The 23353-nt window shown below is 40.6% G+C and overlaps 1 protein-coding gene across 1 annotated transcript in view; it reads left to right on the top strand.

Moving 5' to 3' along the window:
• Positions 1–23353, top strand: part of ptprn2 (protein tyrosine phosphatase receptor type N2) — a 150367-nt gene that overhangs the window by 41530 nt on the left and 85484 nt on the right. Inside the window, exons 7-10 of the mRNA XM_061713609.1 lie at positions 205–245; positions 668–1092; positions 7476–7562; positions 12007–12086. Of these exons, the coding sequence (XP_061569593.1) occupies positions 205–245; positions 668–1092; positions 7476–7562; positions 12007–12086 (633 nt within the window). The remainder of the gene's footprint in view (positions 1–204; positions 246–667; positions 1093–7475; positions 7563–12006; positions 12087–23353) is intronic.

Below are 23353 nucleotides of genomic sequence, written 5' to 3'. Positions count from 1 at the left end.
ATTTTGTGAAATACATGCAAGAGTGCAAGGGATTGTGAATTTATAAATGCTTTGTTTATGTAATCCTCACAAGAAATGGTGCCAAATATATTTTTAGGCTTTCATTTCGTGTCATAACAGTATTTTTTTCTTTCTTTTTTGGTAAACACAAAGAGAGCTTCAGTTTTCACGCAATTTGCTCACATACATTGTGTTTGTTTCCAGGCCAAAGAACAGACGCTGCAGACAAAGACTCCATTGACAAGGTGAATTTAAAATTATTCTACTCAACCAACAAATTGGTTTCTCAGGGAGCAAGAAATGTCCAAACTTGTATTTTGTTTGACTTTAGAAAAGGCAATTCCAGTAGAGAGGATTTAAATGATGTACAGCCGATAAATTACAGTTGAACTTTTGAACTCAGAACAGCAATATCTTTAATGCTTTCAATTAATTAAACACATCTTGTTTGATGGAAAACAGGTCAAACTACCATGACTAAAGTTACCATTTAATAACATTCATGGAAATGGCTTTTTAGTCTTTGGATTAGCACTCAGACTCAGGAGATTACTATTTCTAACCATTTCTAATAAGATTGAAGTCAACTAAAAATAATTAACATGTTAAATTGAACATAAAAAAAACGTCTTCGCTTTTCCTAACAGAATTTTTTGCTTCAAAACAGCATGCAGCCTTCTTCTCCAAATTGCTTGACTACCTCAACATGGAGCCCTTTGGGGTAGCTCCAGGGGTCAGCAGTGATCCCCCTCCTCCCCTCCAGAAAACAGTTGGACTTGAGAATGTCAAGAGCTGGACAAAACAGGACCAAGTTCCTGTCCCCTACCACTCGAAGGAGAAGACCGTGACCATCCCCGCAAAGGAAGGGTCCACCCTGCGGTTGACTGGCGGAGCGGAGAGGCCTGATGCACAGGTGGACTCTGAGTTTGAGAGCTGGATGCAGGGAGATCAGGCCCCGGCGGAGAAAAACAAGCAGGAGGAGCCGAAGACGACGAACATGAAGATCCAAACCCAGCTGGTCCACGTGGGAGTGAAGGAGTTTTCCAGTCGGGGGAAGGACAGACACTTTGGCTACATCATCACCGGTTCAGAGTGAGTTTTGCATTCAGTAAAATATGCTGATATTATGTATTTATGTACCGTATTTTCTGGACTATAAGCCGCTACTTTTTTCATAGGTTTTGAACCGTGCGGCTTATACAAAGGTGCGGCTATTCTGTGGATTTTTCTTCCACCGCTCGGGGCGCTCTAACCAGAATTAGAATCAAAACTAAGACAAAATAAATGCAAAGAAGAATACGCTACTTTTTTCTTTAGCAGATAGAAGTAGGTAGAAGCAGATTTCAAACAGATAAATAGATAAATAAATACCGGTTATTTTCTCTTGGTTCTGTCCCGTTTTAATCAGCAAAGTTGCTGCCGTGTTAAAAGACACTGTTAAGAAAAGATCTATTTAGGTACAAACATGTACATCATTTACAGCTCAAAATCCTTCTGTACATGTAGTAAATATCTAATCTAACAACAGAAATATATGCGGCTTGCTTACCTTTTTTTTTTTTAATAGAGTGGATGCGGCTTTTATACAGGTGCGGCTTGTATATCTTTTTTTTTATAATTTTTTTAAAAATAGAGCAGATGCGGCTTATATACAGGTGCGGATTATAGTCCAGAAAATACGGTATATTAAATTATACAGATGATAATGATACAGAAATGATGAACAATTACACCACTTACTTAATGAGGCTTATTCGAAAGAAACTCAGTTTGTTAGAAACATAGCAATGGTCTTATCTGATCAGCTCTCTGTTGCTTGACTGTCACAGATGCTGTTGGGGACAGAAACATTAAAGATAATGCAGTTTGGAGCCTCTCAGTGTATCGTAACACCTTCACATACCACAGTGCCTCTAGTTGGTGCAACTGGAGAGACCTCCACCAATCAGAGCTCGAAAACATCTGACATTTCACTCTGCAACTTGCCTTAATGGTGCACTTAATCTTTTTGTATCAAACCCACCACATATTAGATCAACTGTGGAGATTGGCCCACCGCAGGCAATGTCTTTTGGAAATCTGCTTGAAAGGGACGGGGGCCAGATCTACCATTCTGCCAAAGCAAATGAAGCACGAGCGCCCACATTCAGCTGGGTCCCAGGCTATGTGTGATTAGATTCTGATGAGGATGGTGTCCTGGAAAACAAGACACATGACGGTTATCCTCATGTAATGTTGCAGTTACAAAAACACGTTTTTAAACCAAGCAGCCTTTGATTGCAAAATGTGACTGTGACTATAAAAGTGACTGATGGAACTGATAAAGCAGTATACCAACCCAGAGAGAGTTTTCACGCTGAAAGTAGTCTTTTAAAACTTTAAAACTGAATAGAAGTGAGACAAATTATGAAGCCAGATGTTTTTTGTAATTGAAAACAGCTACTAATAATGAAATACTTTTTTACAGTTGGGACATTTTTTTTCATAATTTGGAAATTTTACAAATGAAAATCTTTTAGAAGCCATCATATGTGTCTGTAGTTTCTCTTAGACGGTTCCTTAGCAAGGTAACTTGTTATAGCTGCCGTTTCATAATCATAATTTACTAGTATACAGATCTGGATTGTAGTCAATTCAGGATTGAATTGAATTGAATTGAATTGAATTAACGTACATTGATAATTGTCCAGTATATAATTAGGCTTAGGCGGATTGTACTGACATTAATTCGATTATAATAAGATTGATATAACTCAAATTTGATTACACTTGGAACGAATTGTACTGTATTATTTTAAATATGATTTGATTACATTTGATTGAGATTGACTGAATAACTGAATTAAACTGGGCAAAATGTGATTAGAATTTAATTAAATAAGACTGTGTTCAATTGACTTGAACTGGATCACATTCTGATTTAATTATGTTGTATTCTGTTGAGCTGAATTAGATTGGGCTTTGTTTAATTGGACCCCTTGTCTTCTTTCTCTTTGAAATAAAACAGAATAGTGACCAGAATCAATAAATAAAACTGTATGAAACAATTTTTCTGAAATGAAGTTCAGCTGACTGTACAGCTGGTGCTTTGCTTCTACATAAATGATTACAAATAACTTTTGTATTTATGTAAAATAATCAATGTATAAATACATTGAGAAATAGGCAAATTAAAGTTATACCTGAAAATATGTTAAGCAGCTTGGATCTGATTCACTTGCTTTCCAAAGTTTCATTAGAATGACCTGTTATGCTTTTATCAGACTTGTATTAGCATTTCAGCATATTTTAATCTATCATTCATCGTTTTTTGCATTTTTGGAATACTGAACATTCTCCCTCTCAGCTGGATCAAATATTTATTGTCAAAAATAGTCATGGGTGATGCTTCCTGCTTGTTTGAATAAAAATAAGCCTGAAATAATTGCATGAAAGTGCATACATAACTTTTACTTTGGTATTTATTGTATGTAATACAGTAGCATAAAATTCAGCTTGTTGGAGCTACAGTATGGAGTTTGTAGTATAATCTGCTTTATTTTAAGTTTCATTTGTCTTACACACTGTGTTCATGATGTTTATGGGCAGAATTTCTGAGCGCAGAGAAAAGGGCGGTGGGGGTCCAGTTTGGTGATCTACGGATTTCATATGCTTTAGTGGATGATGACATACTGTTACTGTAGCTTCATCAAGACATGATCTTCAGCTCTCGCTGGAGCGGCTTGTGGTGAAGTGTGAGAATCAGCAGCTTCAACTCAGAGACCTCGGTTCTCAGCCTGGAAAGGGTGGAGCGACCTCCCCAGGTTTGAGATGAGGGATGGCCTCAAGTGGAGAAGTTTTAGTATCTTGGGGTCTTGCCCCCCAAAAAGAAAAAATGAAGCGAAAGTTGGACAGGATTGGTGTTTCATCTGCAGTCATGTGGAGTCTGTACTGGTCTGTTATGGTGAGAAGACAGTTGAGAAAAGAGGCAAACCTCTCTATTTACTGCCTGCTTTATGTTCTGATCCTCACCTATCGTCATGAGGCACTGAAAGAATCTCAGTGTGCACACAAGCAGCTGAAATGAGTTTCCTCTGCAGGTTGGCTGTACTCTCCCTGAGAGTGATATTTGGGACGGACTCAGAGTAGAATTGCTGCTCCTCCACATCGAGAGGAGCCGGTTGAGATGATCTGGGACTATGGTTAGGATGTCTCCTGGAGGCCTCTCTAGGCAGGTGATCTGGGCATAGCCAACGAGATGGAGGCCCTAGGTGGAGCCAGGACACGCTGGAGAAAATTACATCTCTTGGCTGGCTTGAGAACGCCTCACTGTCCCCCAAAAGAGCTACGAAGAATGGTGGGGGAGATGAAAAGCTGGGTCTCCGATGGATGGATGGATGGATGGATGGATGGATGGATGGATGGATGGATGGATGGATGGATGGATGGATGGATGGATGGATGGATGGATGGATGGATGGATGGATGGATGGATGGATGGATGGATGGATGGATGGATGGATGGATGGATGGATGGATGGTTGGATGTAGGACTGGGCGATATGGACCAAAAGTGATATCTCGATATTTTCTAGCTAAATGGCGATACTCGATATATATCTTGATATTTTTTCTGTGCCATAATTGGGGTTTCCCCCAAAGCATTATAGCATAGCATCTCTGTTAGCTTCATTTTGTTCTGAGGCAAACCCTTAAAAAAACAGTCAGTTTTAATACAAAGCCTCGTGCCAAATGTCACACAGGTACCTTTATTAACAGAGGTCTGCACAATATCAAAATGTATAAAACAAATGAAATAAAAATAAATTGCTTGCATATATAGAATAAAAATGCTTCTTGAATAAAATAAAACAAATATCCCTTTCCTGCATAACAATTAAATTAAAATACACTTTGCAATTAATACAATGTAGACAGTAACAGGCAGACTTTTCCACTGAGGTTGACAGTTGTGCAAATAACAAAACATTTGTGCAAATCTGAAATAAAACATTCAAGTAAATTTGTCACAAAATAAGCTATATCAAAATCATGATTTTTTTTTTTTTTTTTTAAATAATCGATATAAACGATATTGTCTCGTACCATATCGCGTTTGAAAATATATCGATATATATTAAAATCTCGATATATCGCCCAGCCCTAGATGGATGGATGGATGGATGGATGGATGGATGGATGGATGGATGGATGGATGGATGGATGGATGGATGGCTTAGTTATTGTTCTTTTACAATGTTTAAAGGTTGGCCAACATCAGTACCAGACCCTCTCTCATTCTTTAAGTTATCTAACTCGACAATGTAGTTCATAACTGCTTTATGTTGAAGGTTTTGCTCCAGATATACCTCTGGACCTGTTTCAATACTCAATTTGCAGACCTTAATACCGAGCATATGACGACTTTACTCACTTACTTAAAGCTGCCTTTAAAAGCTCCATTTTCTGTCATACCCACCTACATATTCCCATCTTTATGGAAAATATGCCTTAGTTTGAAATCTTCTCTGTGTGCTGCACCTGATTACAATAGCAGCTATGGTAAATCCCTCAGCAGGCGGGTATTATGGTGCTATATTACAGCTTTAATGATGATATTTTGTGAGGAAGGGTAGCCAGGTTCTCTGCCTCGCCGTCTCCTTTACCTCTTGCTCAGCTTAGTCTCAGCAAAGATAAGTTCCTATCGACTGTGTCTTCGCCCCTGGCACTCTCTCAAATCCCTTTATGGCGTTATCAAGTCCAGTGTCAGTAGGTTGTCCTTCACCTGTTCAACACACGCAGCCTCATAAAGTCCGATATGGGTACAGTCGTCACCTTATTGCCGCACAAATAGAAATGGCAGATTAACACTCTGTATAGATGGGTGTGTGCCAGGGGAGAGAAACAGGTCACCTTCTGAGTGAAATATCTTCACCTCGTTTTCCTCGTCTGTGCTCAGCCCTCGTGGACGCCTATAGCCGGCCTATAGAGTCTGTGCATTTGCTGCACACCTCATGATTGCACAGTTGTTATCCCCGGCTTCTTCGCACCCTGCAGTGAGGGTACACAAACCTGCTTATCTGACAGCTCCTGACATTGTGGTGGCGGCAAAAGGGGAGGTTTGACGATTGAGAGGAGGGCGGTGTGGTATGCATGGAGGGGGCGAGTGGAGAAGTATGGATTGGGGAAAAAGAGACCGACAGAAAACCCAAGGGAAAAGTGCTAGCATCAACAACCAAGTCACTCCTGGAGGTCTCCGGTTGCTAGAATTACCACAGAGGGATGCATTCGTGTCTGGAATTGCTTCGCTGAAGCTTTAACTTTCAAAACCCTTCAAAAAGTGGAGGAAAAAAAAGCCTCCCACTCTCTCAAAGGTGGAGTGAGTCATGCACAGTACACTGGTTTTGTTCTGTTAGAGAAAAGCTGCTTTAATGCAGTGTCAAATGCAGGCGTAACAAAATATTTCTGCATAATTCTGACTTGAATGCCTCCAAAGAATTCTCTTTTTTTTTTAAACTCACGATGGTGCTGAGTTTATTAAGATCTGAGCACATATTGTGTACCATAAGTGATATTCCAATCAATACTCAGCGCTCCATGAAATTGTTTTCCTGATTATTTCATATTTTCCCATTACTGAAAGGAAACAAAGTTTTCAAGAGTGCTTCATTATGAACTATGACATTTGGGTGCATGTCACCTTGCAGTCACCTGGCAGCCATTCTCACCGAGTCCAGGTTAAGCTGGCAACAATAAAGTAGCTTTCCAAGTGTGTTTGTGTGGATTCTCTTCTCATTTCCTGCGTACAATGCACTGGCCGGCAGATTGCCTTTGTTTGGTCTATTTCCTTGGCGATTTACTTTCCGAGTGAGAAAGCAGTCGCAGACTGAGCTGAGATGAGGCATGGCTTTATCAGACCACCATTACACTTCACCTCCATTCCATTTGCACCTTATTATTCTCATCTCACGGCGAGGGCGCGAGCGCGCCAGTGTGTTTGTGTTCTTTGAGTTATCATGTTTTGCTTTGAGGGTACGTGCACGCGAGAGGAGAGAGTCGATGCATAGGAAGAAGACGAAAGATGAGAGAACCAAAGAGAGGGAAAAAGGAGCGTCTATCTATATGATACAGCCATTACACCTCATGCAGGTTCCATTTGCACCTTATTGTTTGTCTCATTGCTGGAAAAAAGCAGGTGATTTACCAAGCCTGGAGAGACAGCTGATCCCTTTTCCCTTGGCATGGTGCTTTGTGTGTTTGTTTGTGCTTGAGTGTGTCTGCCTGCAATGTGCAAATTTGTGCAGTACATCCATTCAGACAACCATAGCTTTTGCTTGTGTGCAATGACCCATTTGTGGGAATGAATCGTGGCAGTATTTCCCTGACGAAAAAAAAAAAAAAATAGCATTTTACAGCTGGCTATCTGTGTGTATGTGGCATGAGTATGGGCCTCCAGTTCTTACTCCGAGCTGTGTTATGTGTGCTTCCCTTACCAGCTCCCTCACCACTAACCAGGGCTTCAACCTGATGGAGCGGCTGACCCAGAGACTGAGCCTCCACGCTGCAGACCTCACCCAGCTCTCGTATGTACAGACACATCCACCGCACTAGTCTCTAATACTAATATACCTCAAAGTTTAAGCCTTAAACATTGAATAAAAGATCATTTTTTTGCATTTAAAGCTTGAAACGGACTATTTTAAAGCCTTTGAGCATTAAACAAAAGTTTTTCAGTAACTGGTAGGGTTGTTAAGGTAAAAATGCTGGGCCACACTGCAAGAGATCATTGGGGTTTGTTATTTTTCTGACCTTTTTGGAGTGTTTGACATGGTCCAGCAAGAGAAATCAGCCCTAATTATGCCCAGACACATACCAATGTCTATACTGTATTCAAAACAAGTATTTCACTTTTGTTACAGCATCCCTGAGCGAAATAAAACGAGCAGACCAGCTACCAAAGAATTAGTTAAAGGTAAAAAGCGGAAAAAAACTGGAAGTAGCAGAGGATACAGAGCCGGAAACAGTGAGGCGGTTCATGTATTAATGAGCAGGCGAACTGCCCTTGAACCCGGGCTTTCTTGTACTCATACCTTGGTTTTGGTGCGCATTTGGAGTCAGCTCATGGAGGAGGCAGAGGAGATGTGTTCGTCTAAGATCTGACAAGCCTTTTGAACTGCTCCTGCAGCAGAAGTGAAGTCGGGGCGGATCAGTTACACCCACAGCATATGAACGCCAAAGCCTGCACCTGTGTGCAGCTACACAACAGCTGTAGATATTCTAGCTCGTACTAAACACTGACCTCACAGTAAAATCCCTCGCAGATAAATTCAGTGTTAAATCTTTAAGTCAAACCTACGCATTTAATTTTGAGGTTCAGGTCACCTGTCCTTTGTCCTATTCAGAATTGAACATACATTCACACTCATTTTTAAACTCAATTTAGCATCGCTAATCTGTCCAGAATATAATTGTTTTGGCTGTGGGAGAAAATTCAAGCACAATCCATGCAGGATTTGAGCCAGGACCTTCTGGCTGTGCTAACCACAAAGACGCCATGCTTCTAGATTAAAAATCATTATGATGTTTCATTTTTTTTCCTTATCAAAAGTAATATAAACATCAAAGGATGCAACCCCTAGAAGAACTTAAAAATGATTTAACCCATATATGAAGTGATATATATTAAGGGTTACATGTGATATTTGGTATTTCTGTCGATTTAAGTGTGTTTCAATGAATTCAAGCCAATGTGAAGAGTCCACAGTGGTTGGTTTTATACTTTTCTGTTTAGAAGAAAAATAGAAGAAAAAAAATGTCTTTGTCTGGTTTGTTTACTTCCATCCTTTTTACTTTAATAAAGTAATGAAAATCCATTTGTGTAGAAACAGCCGAGGCGAAGCACATGACGCAACCTCTTTGTGTGTCATGCTGTGTGGCCCTGACGGATGAGCGTTTGAAAGCTGGAGCCTGAATATGAGTCGGCTGGAGAGCTGGGTCAGAGCACACCGCCCTGTTGCAGGAGAATCTCCTTTTCAAACCGCTCTGATGAGCCCAGAGAGGAATGAGGAGGAGAGATACTTGAATATGACAAGCAGGCGGAGAGGACTTCCAGACAAAGAGCCTGAGAAGAGAATGTTGAAGTTTTTTCTTTTTTTTCTTTTTTAATGTTAGGATTTTTGAGCATGATGAGCCCAATTATGTTTGAGCTCACTATCACAGTAATCAGACAAAAATATTCCCTTTGAAATGGTAGTTCTGGATGTAGATGGGCAGGAGATAAAGTGCTTCTTTCAGATGACGTAAGTGTTTTACTCGTCAGCAACACCAGGGGGAGATGGACACACACTCACAAGTCCGTCTTGATACACCGTCTGTGCGAGAAGGCACAAACACCCCCTGCCAATATCCCGCCGACGAGTCCGCACGCACACATTCACTATGACCCACCAGCAAAGATAATATGAAGTCCAAGCTCACACATCAAATAACCCAGGAGACAGTGTGGAGTCTATCCAGATAACTTATCTATCTTAACTTTATCTCTCAATTGCGGCAGTGTTTTCCTCCCACTGCATTTATATAGTGTTTGTGTGGTTTGCGGAGGTTAAAAAAAAAATATCACGTCAGTTCAATTTGAGTTGCATTGAGATCTTAGGCTGTGCACCCTCAACCAGAGAGAATGGAGGCAGGGGTAAAAGATTGTGGAAACATTGACATTTGCGAGAGCAAACAGAGCCCAGGTGAAGGCACTAGAGAAGGGCATTTTTCTTCCCCAGCTGTGTGTGCGTGAGCATGTGTATGATCATGTTCATAAATGCACCGGTGCATGGTCGGGTCCGTCTGTCGTGGAATATTGGCTTATATATTGCTCCTGGTCCAACGAATGCCGTTGCGTCTGTAGTGAGCTGACTGATGGTGGGCGGGTCCGGGTCACAGCAGCCTGGCAGCCTGATGAATCTCCCTCTCTGTTGTACAGTCTGGCAGAACGCACACTAAAAATGTATGTATTCTTTCCAGCACACGACAGATCAGATATGATGACATGCTGAAGGTTTCTGAGGATTAAAGCTGGTAGAGAAATAGGACAAGTACACATCTTAAAGCTTTATCACTTTCAGTTTTATGTTTATCTTGACACCACCCACCCATGAGTTGTTATGTCAGTCTTAGTTTATAATCTCATGGCTCGTCGAAAGTTTTACGAATACCCGCTGATGAATATATAAAAGTTTACTTTAGATTATTTGATGCAGTAACACTGATCAGCCAAAGCATGATAACCACTGCCTTGCTCATTTTGTTGCAGTGCAATGTTCTGCTGGTAGAACCGGCAACCTGGCATTCACATGGATTTTGTTCTGGCACCTAAAGTTTTTTGCAGACGAGTCACCTTTCCCTGCATGGCTATGTTAATCCCCTTACACTAGCCGCCGGCAGGTCTGCAGCGGGGCTCTTGGTGCATTTTACCAAATGCCCGAAAAACACAATACAGAGTTTGAGATGTTTAGTTGGTGTCCAAACTGCCCAGATACCAGTCGGATGGGTCCTGATTGGCTTCTGGAAGCAGTCCCAATACACAGACCCTATCTCAGAACCCAAAGGATTCAAAGATCTATCGATTAAATCTCAGGTCCTGACCAGAATCTGAGTGGTCAGTGCTCTTCAGAAGCACCAGGAGGACCCGTTCAGTCCTGGATTAGAGCAGGTGGTCATGATGGTCAGGCTGATCAGTAAATACTTTTGCTCCTGTCTGTCCAAGCAGCCACTGGCTCCTATTTACTCCTATTTAAAAATAGATGATGCATATGGATTTTTTGGTTCAAAATCTGCTTTGTGACACCTCGGAAGGTCAATAAATGATGTTTTCTATTGCTTGAGTTAGTATTGTGCAATGTGCTGATATGTTCTAGATTATTGTCTTAAGGGGTGTTATCACCCCACATTACCCATCGTTCTGCCAAGCTATGCTAATCGTCTCCCTGCTGTAGCCTTACATTAAAGGTGCTTGTGTCAGAGTGCTATATCCCTTCATTCAAGTCTTGGTGTTTAAGTAAAAAAGACCTTTAGAGCTTCTGGCTTCTAAAAACTTATTTGGATTTCAGTCTGGTTGAAATTTTCCCACATCGCTTGTTTTAAAAAACGAACCACTTGAGAATGATAAAATACAAAAGGTAGTTGATAATAAGCTGGATGCTCAGTTACGGTCTTTGCAAATGATAGTTTATACCAAGGAGGATGAATCCGATATGTGCATTGATAATTTGTTTATTCACAGTTGTGTCAGGTATCACTGCTTTAATTTTAATTTTTAACTAAAACTAGAGGGAAATGAGCTCATTCCCACTAATGGTCTTATTTGTAACTGATTTTCTGGCTTTATCTTCTATGGAGGATAAAGGGTTGTTTATTGCCTTGATCCTTCTTATAAAGGAGAGACACAAATAGGATTTATTTATTCTGTTAGTTGCCAAAAAAAAAAAAAAACTCTCCCCATGCATCTTATTTCTCTATAAAAATATTTTTATTTGAGATATAAAAAGGTTTCACTCGAGTGAGTAGGGTTATTTCTTTACACATTGCTACACTGTTATTCATTTCCCTCTGACCAAACAGGGGAGTTTTAAACTAGTCTGCAGGGGTTGTTAGATTTTATTTCATGGGCAACCTCATGGGGGACCGTCAATATTTATTCTCCTCCAGGGAGAAAGGTCTGTTGCTAAGTCCTGGCCACACAGAGGAAACAAGGCATCGACATATAGGTGGCTTACTGCAGTTTAAAATAAGAAGACAATCTACAGAGCCAATGAGTGTAGGTAATAAGGCAGAAATTATGATTATTTGATAGCCATGGTCAATTTCGGTATCTCTGTAAGGGTTACGTCAAACATAGAGGGTAAAGCTGTTGATTTGATTTGTTTTTGTAGATTAAAACTGCAGAAAACATATAAAAAACCCAAACAAAAACTTTTAATTTCTTCCTTTGACATAAGTGTTTATTGCATTTTTGCATTTGTGGTTTATCGGCAGTGTCCTGGGTCCTGCACTGACGTTCAGAGTCGGCCCAAACCCTAAGAACGTGACCACTGCAGACCTGGTTCAAGTTGCAGGTAACAGCAGCCTAACATTTCCCCCCCTTCATCACCTTCACCCAATAATCCCGTTGACAGGCTTCATTGTGATTCATATCATTACTACGGGCCAGACCACCCTCTCTGTCTTCAGTAAATGAGAACACAGATTAGTCTCTTCAGATACAGTAGACACACTAGTGCTCATCGTGTTCAGACAAACCCCTGTCCCCAAGAAGATTATCAACACGCTGCGATGACAGATGACCATCAGTTAGAGACACACACACACACACACACACACATATTTTCATATATACAGGACAGCTGATGTGGTCGTCTGTTAACTCCAACAGGCTGAGATGCTGAAACAGATTGGTACCAGCCCATCAGCCAGAGACTATTCTTCTGTGTGTGTCTACTAGGGATGGGCGGTATAGACTAAAAAATGTATCACAATTATTTCTGGCATTTATCCCGATAACGATAAAAATGACGATAAAAAAAATACCAATTCAACTCCACCTTTTTAACTATGAATCTATCTCGCTCCCAGATCCGCCATGTTTGTCATCAACGGGAATGTATCTTTCTTTCTTTCTTTCTTTCTTTCTTTCTTTCTTTCTTTCTTTCTTTCTTTCTTTCTTTCTTTCTTTCTTTCTTTCTTTCTTTCTTTCTTTCTTTCTTTCTTTCTTTCTTTCTTTCTTTCTTTCTTTCTTTCCTCCTTTCCTTGTTTTCTCCCTTCCTTCTCCCCTTTCCTTCCTTCCTTCCTTCCTTCCTTCCTTCCTTCCTTCCTTCCTTCCTTCCTTCCTTCCTTCCTTCCTTCCTTCCTTCCTTCCTTCCTTCCCTCTTTTCTCCCTTCCTTCCTCCTTTCCTTGTTTTCTCCCTTCCTTCTCCCCTTTCCTTCCTTCCTTCCTTCCTTCCTTCCTTCTTTTTCCCCTTCCTTCCTTCTTTCCTCCTGCTCTCTCCTTCCTTCTTCCCTTCCTCTTTTCTCCCTTCATTCCTTCTTTCCTTGTTTTCTTCCTTCTTTCCTTCCTTCCTTCCTTCCTTCCTTCCTTCCTTCCTTCCTTCCTTCCTTCCTTCCTTCCTTCCTTCCTTCCTTCCTTCCTTTCTTCCTTCCTTCTTTTTTCCCCTTCCTTCCTTCCTTCCAAAAATCAGCTTTACACAAAAACGTCATCAACGGGAATTTATCGTTTTTACCGCGACATGACAAATTCTTATCGTGAGGAATTTTTTTGACGGTATATTGTGAACGGTAAAATATCGCCCATTCCTAGTGTCTACATGTATTCTCATGTTTGATGTGGACTGATGGAGAGCTGTCACAGAGTTATTAGAAAGCACCGTGTTCGCACCGCAGTTCATTGTCTGAACTTTGGTCAGCCATCGTTGGTGCTACTGTGTGTGTGTGTGTGTGTGTGTGTGTGTGAGGCATGGCCAGATGTGTGTGGATGTCCTTGATTTGGTCGGAAATGACTTTGAGTAGAACAGCAACACACCCGACAGTCAATATCATCCAATATCACTCCAGTGGAATCAACATGGTGGTGTTGTTATTGGCAGAAATGTGCCGCTGATCCAGGTTTTTTCTGTGCAGCAACGGTTTTTGGCACCAACTCGTTTCCTGTTAGGGAGGTGCCGGGTAATGGCTGATGATGCAGATCAAGTGGTGGAAAGGGCAGGAGTTCAGCTTTGGATTGGCAGCTTTGAGGGTTTGTGTTCATGTGTATACCTCCCCAAGCATCCATCTTTTGCAGCATTTGTTTAACAGCTTCCAAAAGCACATTGCATCAGGTGTATTTATTATCATTATATCGAGTATTCTTCTTGTTCTTTACTTTTCTCCTTCCTTTCTGCTCCTCCTCATTTGTGTATCTGGCTTTGAGGTTGTGTGGTGAGAGCTAATGACAGGCGTGAGCAGGGCTGAAATGTCAGACCAAATGTTATGTCAACATGATCATGAGCCTGACCAATGCTGATGAATTATGAATACGACCCGCCTGAATAGCAAGTTGTGTGAAAAAAAGAAAAGACTTCTCGAGGTTTTGATGCATTGCTTCTCGAAATATCACTGTGGTTATGTCTGCATAACATTAAAAAAAAAAAGCCTTAAGCAGAGCAAAACTTAAATGCATTACCAGGTTTTAGATTGGTTAATAGCATTGACTCACAGGCATGACTCCCATATAGTTCAACTCATTCGCAGCATTAGGATGCAGCGACCATGGTGTCCATCCATGGATTATTAGTGAACTTTCAATCAGTTAGTCTTCATTATGGCCATATTTAACAAGGTTATACAACATTGGTTCATTTTTATAGTTTGCATCAGCAAAGCTTCAACGGTGATAAGGTGCAATCCCATCTCTAACAAAGAGCTTTTGCCTCATGGAGGAGGTCACCAAGGGCATTTGATGACAATACATTTTTTTTAGGATAAAATATACAGTAATAAAACCAATACGTAAATGAAATTCATGAACTCTCTCATATAGGATTTTTCTAAGATTAGGTTTTAATAAAGATTAATGAAAGAGTTGACGTCTAAAATGAGCATAGGTGGTCGTGGTAATAACAGACGTGTGTATTATTATGCGGAAACACCCCCACTGCAGACAGCAAAAAGGAAAATGAAAAAGGATGGAGTAAAAGCACAAAAGGGGGTTTCAGACAAGAAAACGTAAGGAATTGTTTGCAAGGGACCAAAAAGAGAAAAGACAGCAAGGGCTCGTTGATTCTGTGGACTTTTCATACAGCAGAAACCGAAAATATAAGTCAAACCTGTAATTTGTGTTTTTAAATGTGTCCTTCATGCATGTAATACACACATTGCATTATAGAGTATTGCAGCAGTATTATCACGTATTATTTACGTGTATACTTATTCACATACAGGTTCTTTTGTTTTTGAGTTTCCACACCAAATGTTGTCATATATTGTTTATATGTGTTTTGTCCAACATTTAGTTTTTACTGGTTGATTTTAAAGTTGCCTTTTTTTAACCTCTGCTGAAGTCACCTTAAGTTACTGTGGCAGCGGGAGACTGAAGCGGATGTGGCTGGGCCTCTGCTGGTTAATATGCTTTAATCAGTGTGTGTAATGATGAGTGGCAGCTGGTGCAACAAGAGGCAAAGGGAAGGCAGGCTGCAGACTGAATAGCAACTTTAATATTTTTGATGCTTCGTGACCTCGCATGGAGGCCTGGTACTGACTGGTTATGCCGTTTAGTTAACTGACTGACAAAGTTGAAACCATTTCAATGACGTCATCTCGCTGTGCCACATTCCTCTATAATAGACATGGTATATACAGTACTCGAGTTGTAAAAAAAATCAGGGGGGATGGTGGATTTTATCATATGGGGACAGATCATTTGTGCTGATTACAAATATTATAATATATTACAAATAATAGAACTGACCAAAACACCTGCAGAAATACTGCAGGAATGACATAGCAGCAGTTAAATGCAGCCTTCTGTAAGCTTTAAATATCCACTGGGCTTACATCAAATACATCAAAACACAACAATAAAAAACAGTTTTCTGAACTTATCAATATGACTCTGTCCTTCACAGGATAAGTAACATGGATCACTGCAAAAACTCAAAATCTTAACAAGAATATTTGTCTTATTTCTAGTTAAAATGTCTAATTTTAGTAAAAAAAATCTCATTACACTTAAAACAAGACTCATCACTGGAAAAAACAACAATTTTCACCTGTTTCAAGTAGATTTTCACTGGAAATAAGTAGAAAATTCTGCCAGTGGAAGATTTTTTTGCTTGTAACTGACAGATTTTCCTACTTATTTCAAGTGAAAATTTACTTGAAACAGGTGAAAATTGTCAAATAAGTAATTTTTCTGGTGTTATTTTTCTGGTGATGACTCGAAATAGCAGTAAAACCACATTCATTGATGAAATGACATAAGGGATGGAAAGGGGGAATGGCAGTTTTACAGGGGGGATGATTTGGACCGTTTTTATTTCAGGGGGGATGTCATCCCCCCTCAATTCGAGTACTGGGTATATGCCCCTAATTTGTTTTTTCTTTGGCAATATTTGTTTGACATAGAGATACATTTGTTTCTTTGCACAGGCTATTGTATCAATTTCCAATAAATGGTCGTTGCTAAAAATTAAGCAGTTCAGTTCTCTATTGTATTTAAGGGTATGACAATAAGTCATTATCGTGACCTTAGATCAAGTCCTGCCACAAGCTTTGTACTCTACAGCCCTTCGTATCTTGCTGCCACCCGTTACGTGCAGTGTGAAGTGAACTAAACTTCCCAATCTCACCCCGACGTTCATAATAATTTGAAATCAATATCTTTCTAGGTGTGTTCCAGCTTGAACAATAAAAATGTGACTAAATTAACAGGATATTGTGTGCATGTGTAGTTGTTTGTATATATGTGGCTTTGAGATGAACTGATGACCTTTCCCAGATTTACCCCTGACCTAACCCAAAGAGAGCTGGCGTGTAGAGTGGGATGGATGGATGGATGGATGGATGGATGGATGGATGGATGGATGGATGGATGGATGGATGGATGGATGGATGGATGGATGGATGGATGGATGGATGGATGGATGGATGGATGGATGGATGGATGGATGGATGGATGGATGGATGGATATACTGTATAAATGAAAGCCATTCAGTTGAATGTGATATGGCGAGACAATATGATTTCAAAGTAGTTACCGAGTTGTTGAAGAGCAGCAGGGTTTGAGTGCTTTCTGGAAATCAGACTGACATCCGCATGCAGTGGCCACATGGGTAATCCTGGCCGACCTTTGCCTTATGTGTGACTGCGCATAAATGACGGGGCCTCCTAATGAACTCATCAGAACCCCTGCTGCATCCTGAGCCCAACCTGCTGCGGTGGGACTCTGAGCTTTGAGGCTGTCGAGGAACCTCAACGACACAAAACAGGAGGCTGAGCCAGAACCAGTTACTCCTACTTACTTACTATCAAAACACATTTACACAGCCATTGATCTTCTGTGTAAGGGTTTAGAACGATTCTCTAAATATACTTACATTTTAATGATTTGATACGGGCTTCATTTATTGATTAGGAATACTGTATTTAATGAGATTTTCTTTTTCAGTTCAAATGTCTTGTATTCAGTTCAAAACAAAGAGTATTTTACTTTACGGTCAAAATGCACATTGTAGCCGATTATTTTCCGCAAATGTACCTTTAACTGAACGACAAAAACTATTGTTTTAGAAGCTTCAATTAAAACTGGATAAATGGTTAATCCATTATTAGAGCTGTAGCCATTTATTTTACCTGCTGACTTTGTTAGAATATTGTTTCTATTTGCTCCAAGGACTGCAGCAAGCAGTTTTACTTTCATAACCAATCAATCAATTAAGAGCTTAATTTATAGGATACAAATAAAACATACATAAAATGCCTTTTACATGTTTTAAACCCATAGATATTAATATAAGAAGTCATTAAATGTTGACGTTTTGTGTGTTTGCTTATCAGACTGCAACTATTACACGTTTTTTTAATCATCAATCTTTTATTTATTTCTCCAGATTCAAAGGTTTTTTGCCTGTAAAATGTGTAAAAATATTAGAAAGTCTTGCAGAGGAGTATTATATATTAAACAACCACCAGCGTTATCTTGACTGTACTCTGCAGTGTTTAAAAGAGATAAATATGCCTCTGCATGCTGCTGTCCATCTATCTGCCCATCAGTTCTACTTCATGTGTTCAATGCTCCATTGAAAAGAATAGACAAAGAGACTCGGTTGAAAGGCATGGACAGTATAGAAGAGATTTGATAACTCATTGAAAAGCATCTTTTAGGCAGCAGGTTCTTAGCCGCTGTGTGGTGAAAGGCCTGCTGGGAGGTCTGACTGTATTAGTGGAGGTAGAGGCTCTTGTGTTCTGCTCAACTGGAAAACCGCAGGACAAAGGCCTGCACTGCCTAATCCCTGCTCGGCTGCAAAACAAAAGAGAAAGCTGCTGCTTTATCAAAACTACAAGGCATTCTGTGTCCATGTTGGTGCACACGTGTGTGGATGTTGGTTTGTGTATACGTGTGTGTGTGTGTGTGTGTGTGTGTATGTGTTTCTTTTTTTTCTTTTTTTCCCTTCATGCAGCTGTGTGCTCGCAATGCGCCTAGAAAAAATGATTTGTTCAATATTTGATGAAGTGGCAACCAAACTGTTAAAACCAGTGTTGAAATGTGTTGTTTAGAACTCAGCTTTTTCACCATCTCGCTTCCTTTCAGTGATTTCTAAACATGTAAATCACCTTCAGTCGGGGGAAGATAGATCTGCCAGAACTGCTCTTGCTCACTGTGAAATGACGTTTTGTTGCTGATGATGGATTTGATCCACTTACGTGTGTGTACTCTTTACAGCGAGTGGGTGGATTTATGTGTAGGAAGGGTGTTTTGCTTCAATAAAGTGTTATTGTGTAATTATGTAGTCCCATCATTTTTTTTTTCTTTTTTCATTTGATGATATAAATGTGTTTTGCTGCTGTTGTGATGACTGCACTTAAATATATTTGAGTGTTTTGTTATAAAAAAGTGAGGCTGATGACTTGCGGACTGTCTCCCAACTGGGATCAGGATGTCCAGGGCAGATTCCAGTGTGCGTGAGCAGATATGTGAGTGTTAAGAGCGGCTGTAGGTGGTGGGTGGGAGCAGGGTGAGGACACTCCTATTGTCTTGGCTGTCACGGCTGGGCGACCCCGGAGCCCTTCAGAGGCCTCAAAGGCCCCAGAGGCCAGGCGACAGCAATGAGTCCGCGAGCCCCCAGGCCGTGAGAACGCCGGCTCTGGTCAATGAGAGCTGGGATCCTAGGGACCCTGGGAGCAACTTGCTGGGCCATCTGGAGCAGAAAGCAGAGACCCTGACACACGGCTGTCACCCGAGGGGAGACGGCAGAAACGTGAATGTAGACAATGTCCGCGCCCTTGTTTCCGCCTCTGCTCCCGTCTCTCCGTCTCACACATACGTGCATGTATTCACACATTTAGGGGGGAAAAAGTGAAAGTTGTGAGTGAGAAATTCCTGTGCAGTTGGGCGGAAAGAAAACATGCACCTGTTCACTTACTTCTAGGATGTGTGTATTTTGTTGTTATCTCTAGAGGAAAAATATGAAATAAGTGCAACTCTGAGTTGGAAAAGTTTCAAAAAGAAATTGGTGAAGAGATAATAAATTATGACATCGCTGACATTTCTTGGAGGCAGCTTGAAGGCAAAGAAAGCAAGTTAACAAATTCAATATCAATTTTTTAATGCATTTGGATTCATTTCTGTTTTCTGCAACAGCTGCTGCTTGAAGTCTCCAGTGATCCTTGTTGTCGCGGCCCCTAGCCTTGTACTCAGGGTGTATTTATTATACGTATTTACTACTATGAACCTATTTATTATGCTTCAAAAGCTAATGGAAATACACCCACTGTGTGTCAATCAAAGTTAGCTTTGCTCCCAGGTTCTTTAGTGAAACCCCACTGAAATATCTACAAAGCCGCAATCAGACATCTACAGCGGGATATACCGTTCAACAAGTTGACTCGGCGGCAAAATCAGCCATTACCGACGCCGGGTTCATACAAATGGCTGGTTGCCTCGCTAAATGCGCAATAGCATGATGATTACAGATGACGAGGTAATAACGGCTAGCCACTGACTGAGCAGACTGTCAATCATTCATATTAGAAATATATTTAAGGCTAAATAAACTCTCCTGGCGTGGTAGATAAAATTCCACCCCCCTTGAGTTGACATGGATGTGAACTCTGATCTGATCTGAACTGAGATCAAAATGTTTTTTGTAAGTAAGATGGTTGGTGCTTGTTACACATGCGTTTGTTTAGGTTGTGTTTACTCACAATGACCTGTGTTGTAGTCGGCTGTAGACGGAGACCTCTGTGATTTAGGCAGACCAGAGTCTGTTTCTTTGACCCGAATCAGAGTTGGATTTCAAATTCACACCTGCCCGAACAAACTGGACTTTCTGAGCAAACAAACTCTCATCTTTTTTAAAGTGGCTGCTGTGAATGCACCCTTTAAGTCTCCAGCGAGTCTCGTATCTGCCCTCGGACATCCTTCCAAAGGCAAATATCCAAAATATCTGTCCTGGAAGGAGACGTGTTCTTGGAGGCATTCTGCTCAGGAGCGTAAACCACTTCAGGTTACTACTACTTGATGCTGAGGAGCAGCAGTACCACTGCAAGCCCCTCTCACATGACTAGGCTCCTCAACCTTGCCTCAGGGTTAGCTCAAACACCCATCTGAAAAGTTTATGTACTTATAATGGACAAATTGGTTTCACATGAGGGTGCAATATGAAGTTATCTGGTTAGTTCAGGTGATTATCTTAGCAATACATGGCATTGACATCTATAATACTGTATAAAACCCTATATATTCTCCAAAGGCTATGGATTAAAACCGCTTTCACACAAACAAGCTGATAAAATGTACCTTTAAAATAAAAATAAGTCATGTATTTGTGGAAAAACTTCCACTGAATCTTCGTTATGAAGTATATTAAACATCTGCTTGCTATATGAGTATATTAGCGATGTAATTATGATAATGTGCACTTCCATACAAAACAATGCGTACAAGGTCTCAGCTGTTAAAGGCCCCTGATAATATAAAATGAATATACTATTGGCGACATGGAGAAAGGGATCTCACCAGATTGTGCTACCTGTTTTTCTCCAACTTGCATTTGTTTCATCTTTGACTAAATAGTGTGTTGCGAATAGCTTTTCCTCCATTGAATAAACCACATACCTCAGTTAAAAAGACTCCCACAAAAAGTGGAAAATGGTAAATTGGCCTTTTTTAATCTGACATAGGGAGTTTTGGGTTGTTTGAATGGCTGCAACCATAGACTTTGCTTTTGCGTCCTGCTGTGTGGTAAGGTGGTATATTACACTTCTGAGCTCTGCGAACAGCTTGAAGGACGAGTCTGGTACGATTTTCAGTTTTGAGCTTATGCTTTGAAGTGAGATTCTAAAACTCTACTAATGTTAATTGGAGTTTGTGAAACAAGCGTTAGGTGGCACATGTCAATATTTTATTTTTTTTAGGGAGGTTGTCTTATACCTTATCTTAAACTGTGTTGTGTCAGTGAACTCTATGTTTACAAAACCTTAATGAAATTCTGTTGGGAAGATAGTGTTTGATGCCCCCAACCACATTAAACCCAAACAAAATACATTTATATAGAGTGTTCATGTAGTCTTAGCTAACTTTACAGCACTTCTCCGTGGGACTGTAGCAACTATCATGACACAGGCATTTTCAGTTTGATTTTATTTAACTCTTTCTGTTCTTTCCAGATTAAAATTTAAGTATTGGTTTCGTTTTGATGTTTTTTTGTTGTATTTACATTTTGTATATTGATTTCCTGTTTTATTTTGAAAGTGCTTCTTCTTTCAACGTTTGATTCTTAACTTCCTCTGTTGGTTCCCAAGACCTGTCTCTCATTAGGCACAGGCCTGGACATGATTGGTCTATACAGTATATTGTCTGTTATCACGTCTTCTAACTAGTTTGTTGCAACGGTTCTTTTCCGGCTTGTTTTTCCCTGTTGTTCTCTTTAGTTTTATTTATCCATGTCCCTCCCCATATTGTCCTCTTTCTAACCTGCCTGATTTCTTGGCGTTTAGTTTTGGATGCACTGTGAGTGCAGGACTTCTCGTGAAAAATGAAAGCACATTGTTTGTTGCTTCTGCCTCCTGTTGTCCTTCATATGGGTCCGAGAGTACTGCAAACCTAACAACATATGTTTCTTAACTTTCCTCACTACTTAGTCAGGGTTATAAATCATATTTTCAGCTTAGTGTTTAATATTAAATCTACTTGGTTAAGACTGGAATAAAAATGACCAGGTTAAGATGAGAAAAAGATCATGATTTAGGCTAAAATACATACTTTAAGCTTGAGTTATGGTTCTGCATCAAAACGACGCCGTGCCTACGGCGTGTTGTACGCGTCAACGCAGACCACACGCCGTCACTGACGCCATCACTGACGTGCACCTCCCGAAAATTGTAACTACGCGTCGAGGACACACTATAGTTGTCCTTATCTCTTTGATTTTCTGTGACCGGAAAAAGTCGGATAAACCATTCAGGAACAGATCGCTAACTAGCGGTCCCAAACGTATGGTAAGGGTCTCCAGAGCTTATAAAATGATTGTATTTGATTCTAACATTTGGTCAATTTTCTGCACATCACTTTCTTCAGTTTTCCCATCCTTTTCTTTTTTCCAATAAACTTTATGGAGCTTAAAAACTAAAAGACAGATTTTAAAATTGTGCCTTAAAATGAAAAGAACACAAGTGAATAAGACTAAATTGCCCGTTGTATTGTTCTGAAGGGATGAGGGAGCTTGTCTGCAGGTAACTGGGAGCCTTTCTCTGCCACTCTTTTTGTCTGCTCACCTGTCAAGGAGAAGTCTAGTACACTCTCTGATCTTCTCAGGGGTACGCACTCCCTTCTCAACACACACACAGAGCCTTGCAGACAAGTCTGGGGCGAAAAAAAAAAGGTAGCTGGTCTGTACCTTGGTGCTAGCTGCTGTTTGAGTGGTGAACGGTAGTCTTTTCCAGCTGAGCAGATTAGCATAGATCTCCCACGCAGACAGAGCTGACCTTCACTCTGGCAAACACTTGTCAAAATGCCAGCGATAATTACCTGCTCTCTTCCCAAACAGCACTATGGTTTATCCACCTGCATCTCAGGCATGGAGGACGGTTTGCAGCACCGTGGCTACCTCTTTTTTTTGGGGGGGGGGGACAAAGACTGCTTGTACGGTAATGTAAGCTGCAGGGACTCCTTTGAGAAACATGTGTGTGCCTGTTTGATACTGTAATATTTACCATTCAGGAGCCAGCAAGCCACCAGAGGCAAGAGAAATAAGTGTGAATTAAATTTTCTGAATGTTGCCACTGCCTTCGGTGCACTCATGTCCAGACACATGTGGCTGAAATGAAATTAGTTTTGTCAGCATGGGTTCGAACGATCAAGGAACATGTTGGGAAAACCGGTTATTTCCCTTTTTTCCCACCAGAACATGGTGTCATCTGTTATGGGATGCTTGAGTGTCTGTGTGTTCATACCTTAACATCTGTATCAATGAGTGCAGAGGTCAAAAAACAGCAGGAGTCCCTTCTCCCTGTCTTTCTCCTCTCCATTCTTCTCCCTCCCTGGGCGCTTTCCTCTCTCCTCCTCATCACTGGCTGCCCTCACTGGTTGAGTGCTTGAATGTGCTCAGTTCGGTGATCAAAGTCTTCCTCAGC

Source organism: Cololabis saira, chromosome 22 (assembly GCF_033807715.1).
Source record: "Cololabis saira isolate AMF1-May2022 chromosome 22, fColSai1.1, whole genome shotgun sequence".
Classification (NCBI taxonomy): Eukaryota; Metazoa; Chordata; class Actinopteri; order Beloniformes; family Belonidae; genus Cololabis; species Cololabis saira.
Note: the sequence above shows the minus strand (reverse complement) of the source record. Positions and strands in the feature narration are given on the sequence as shown.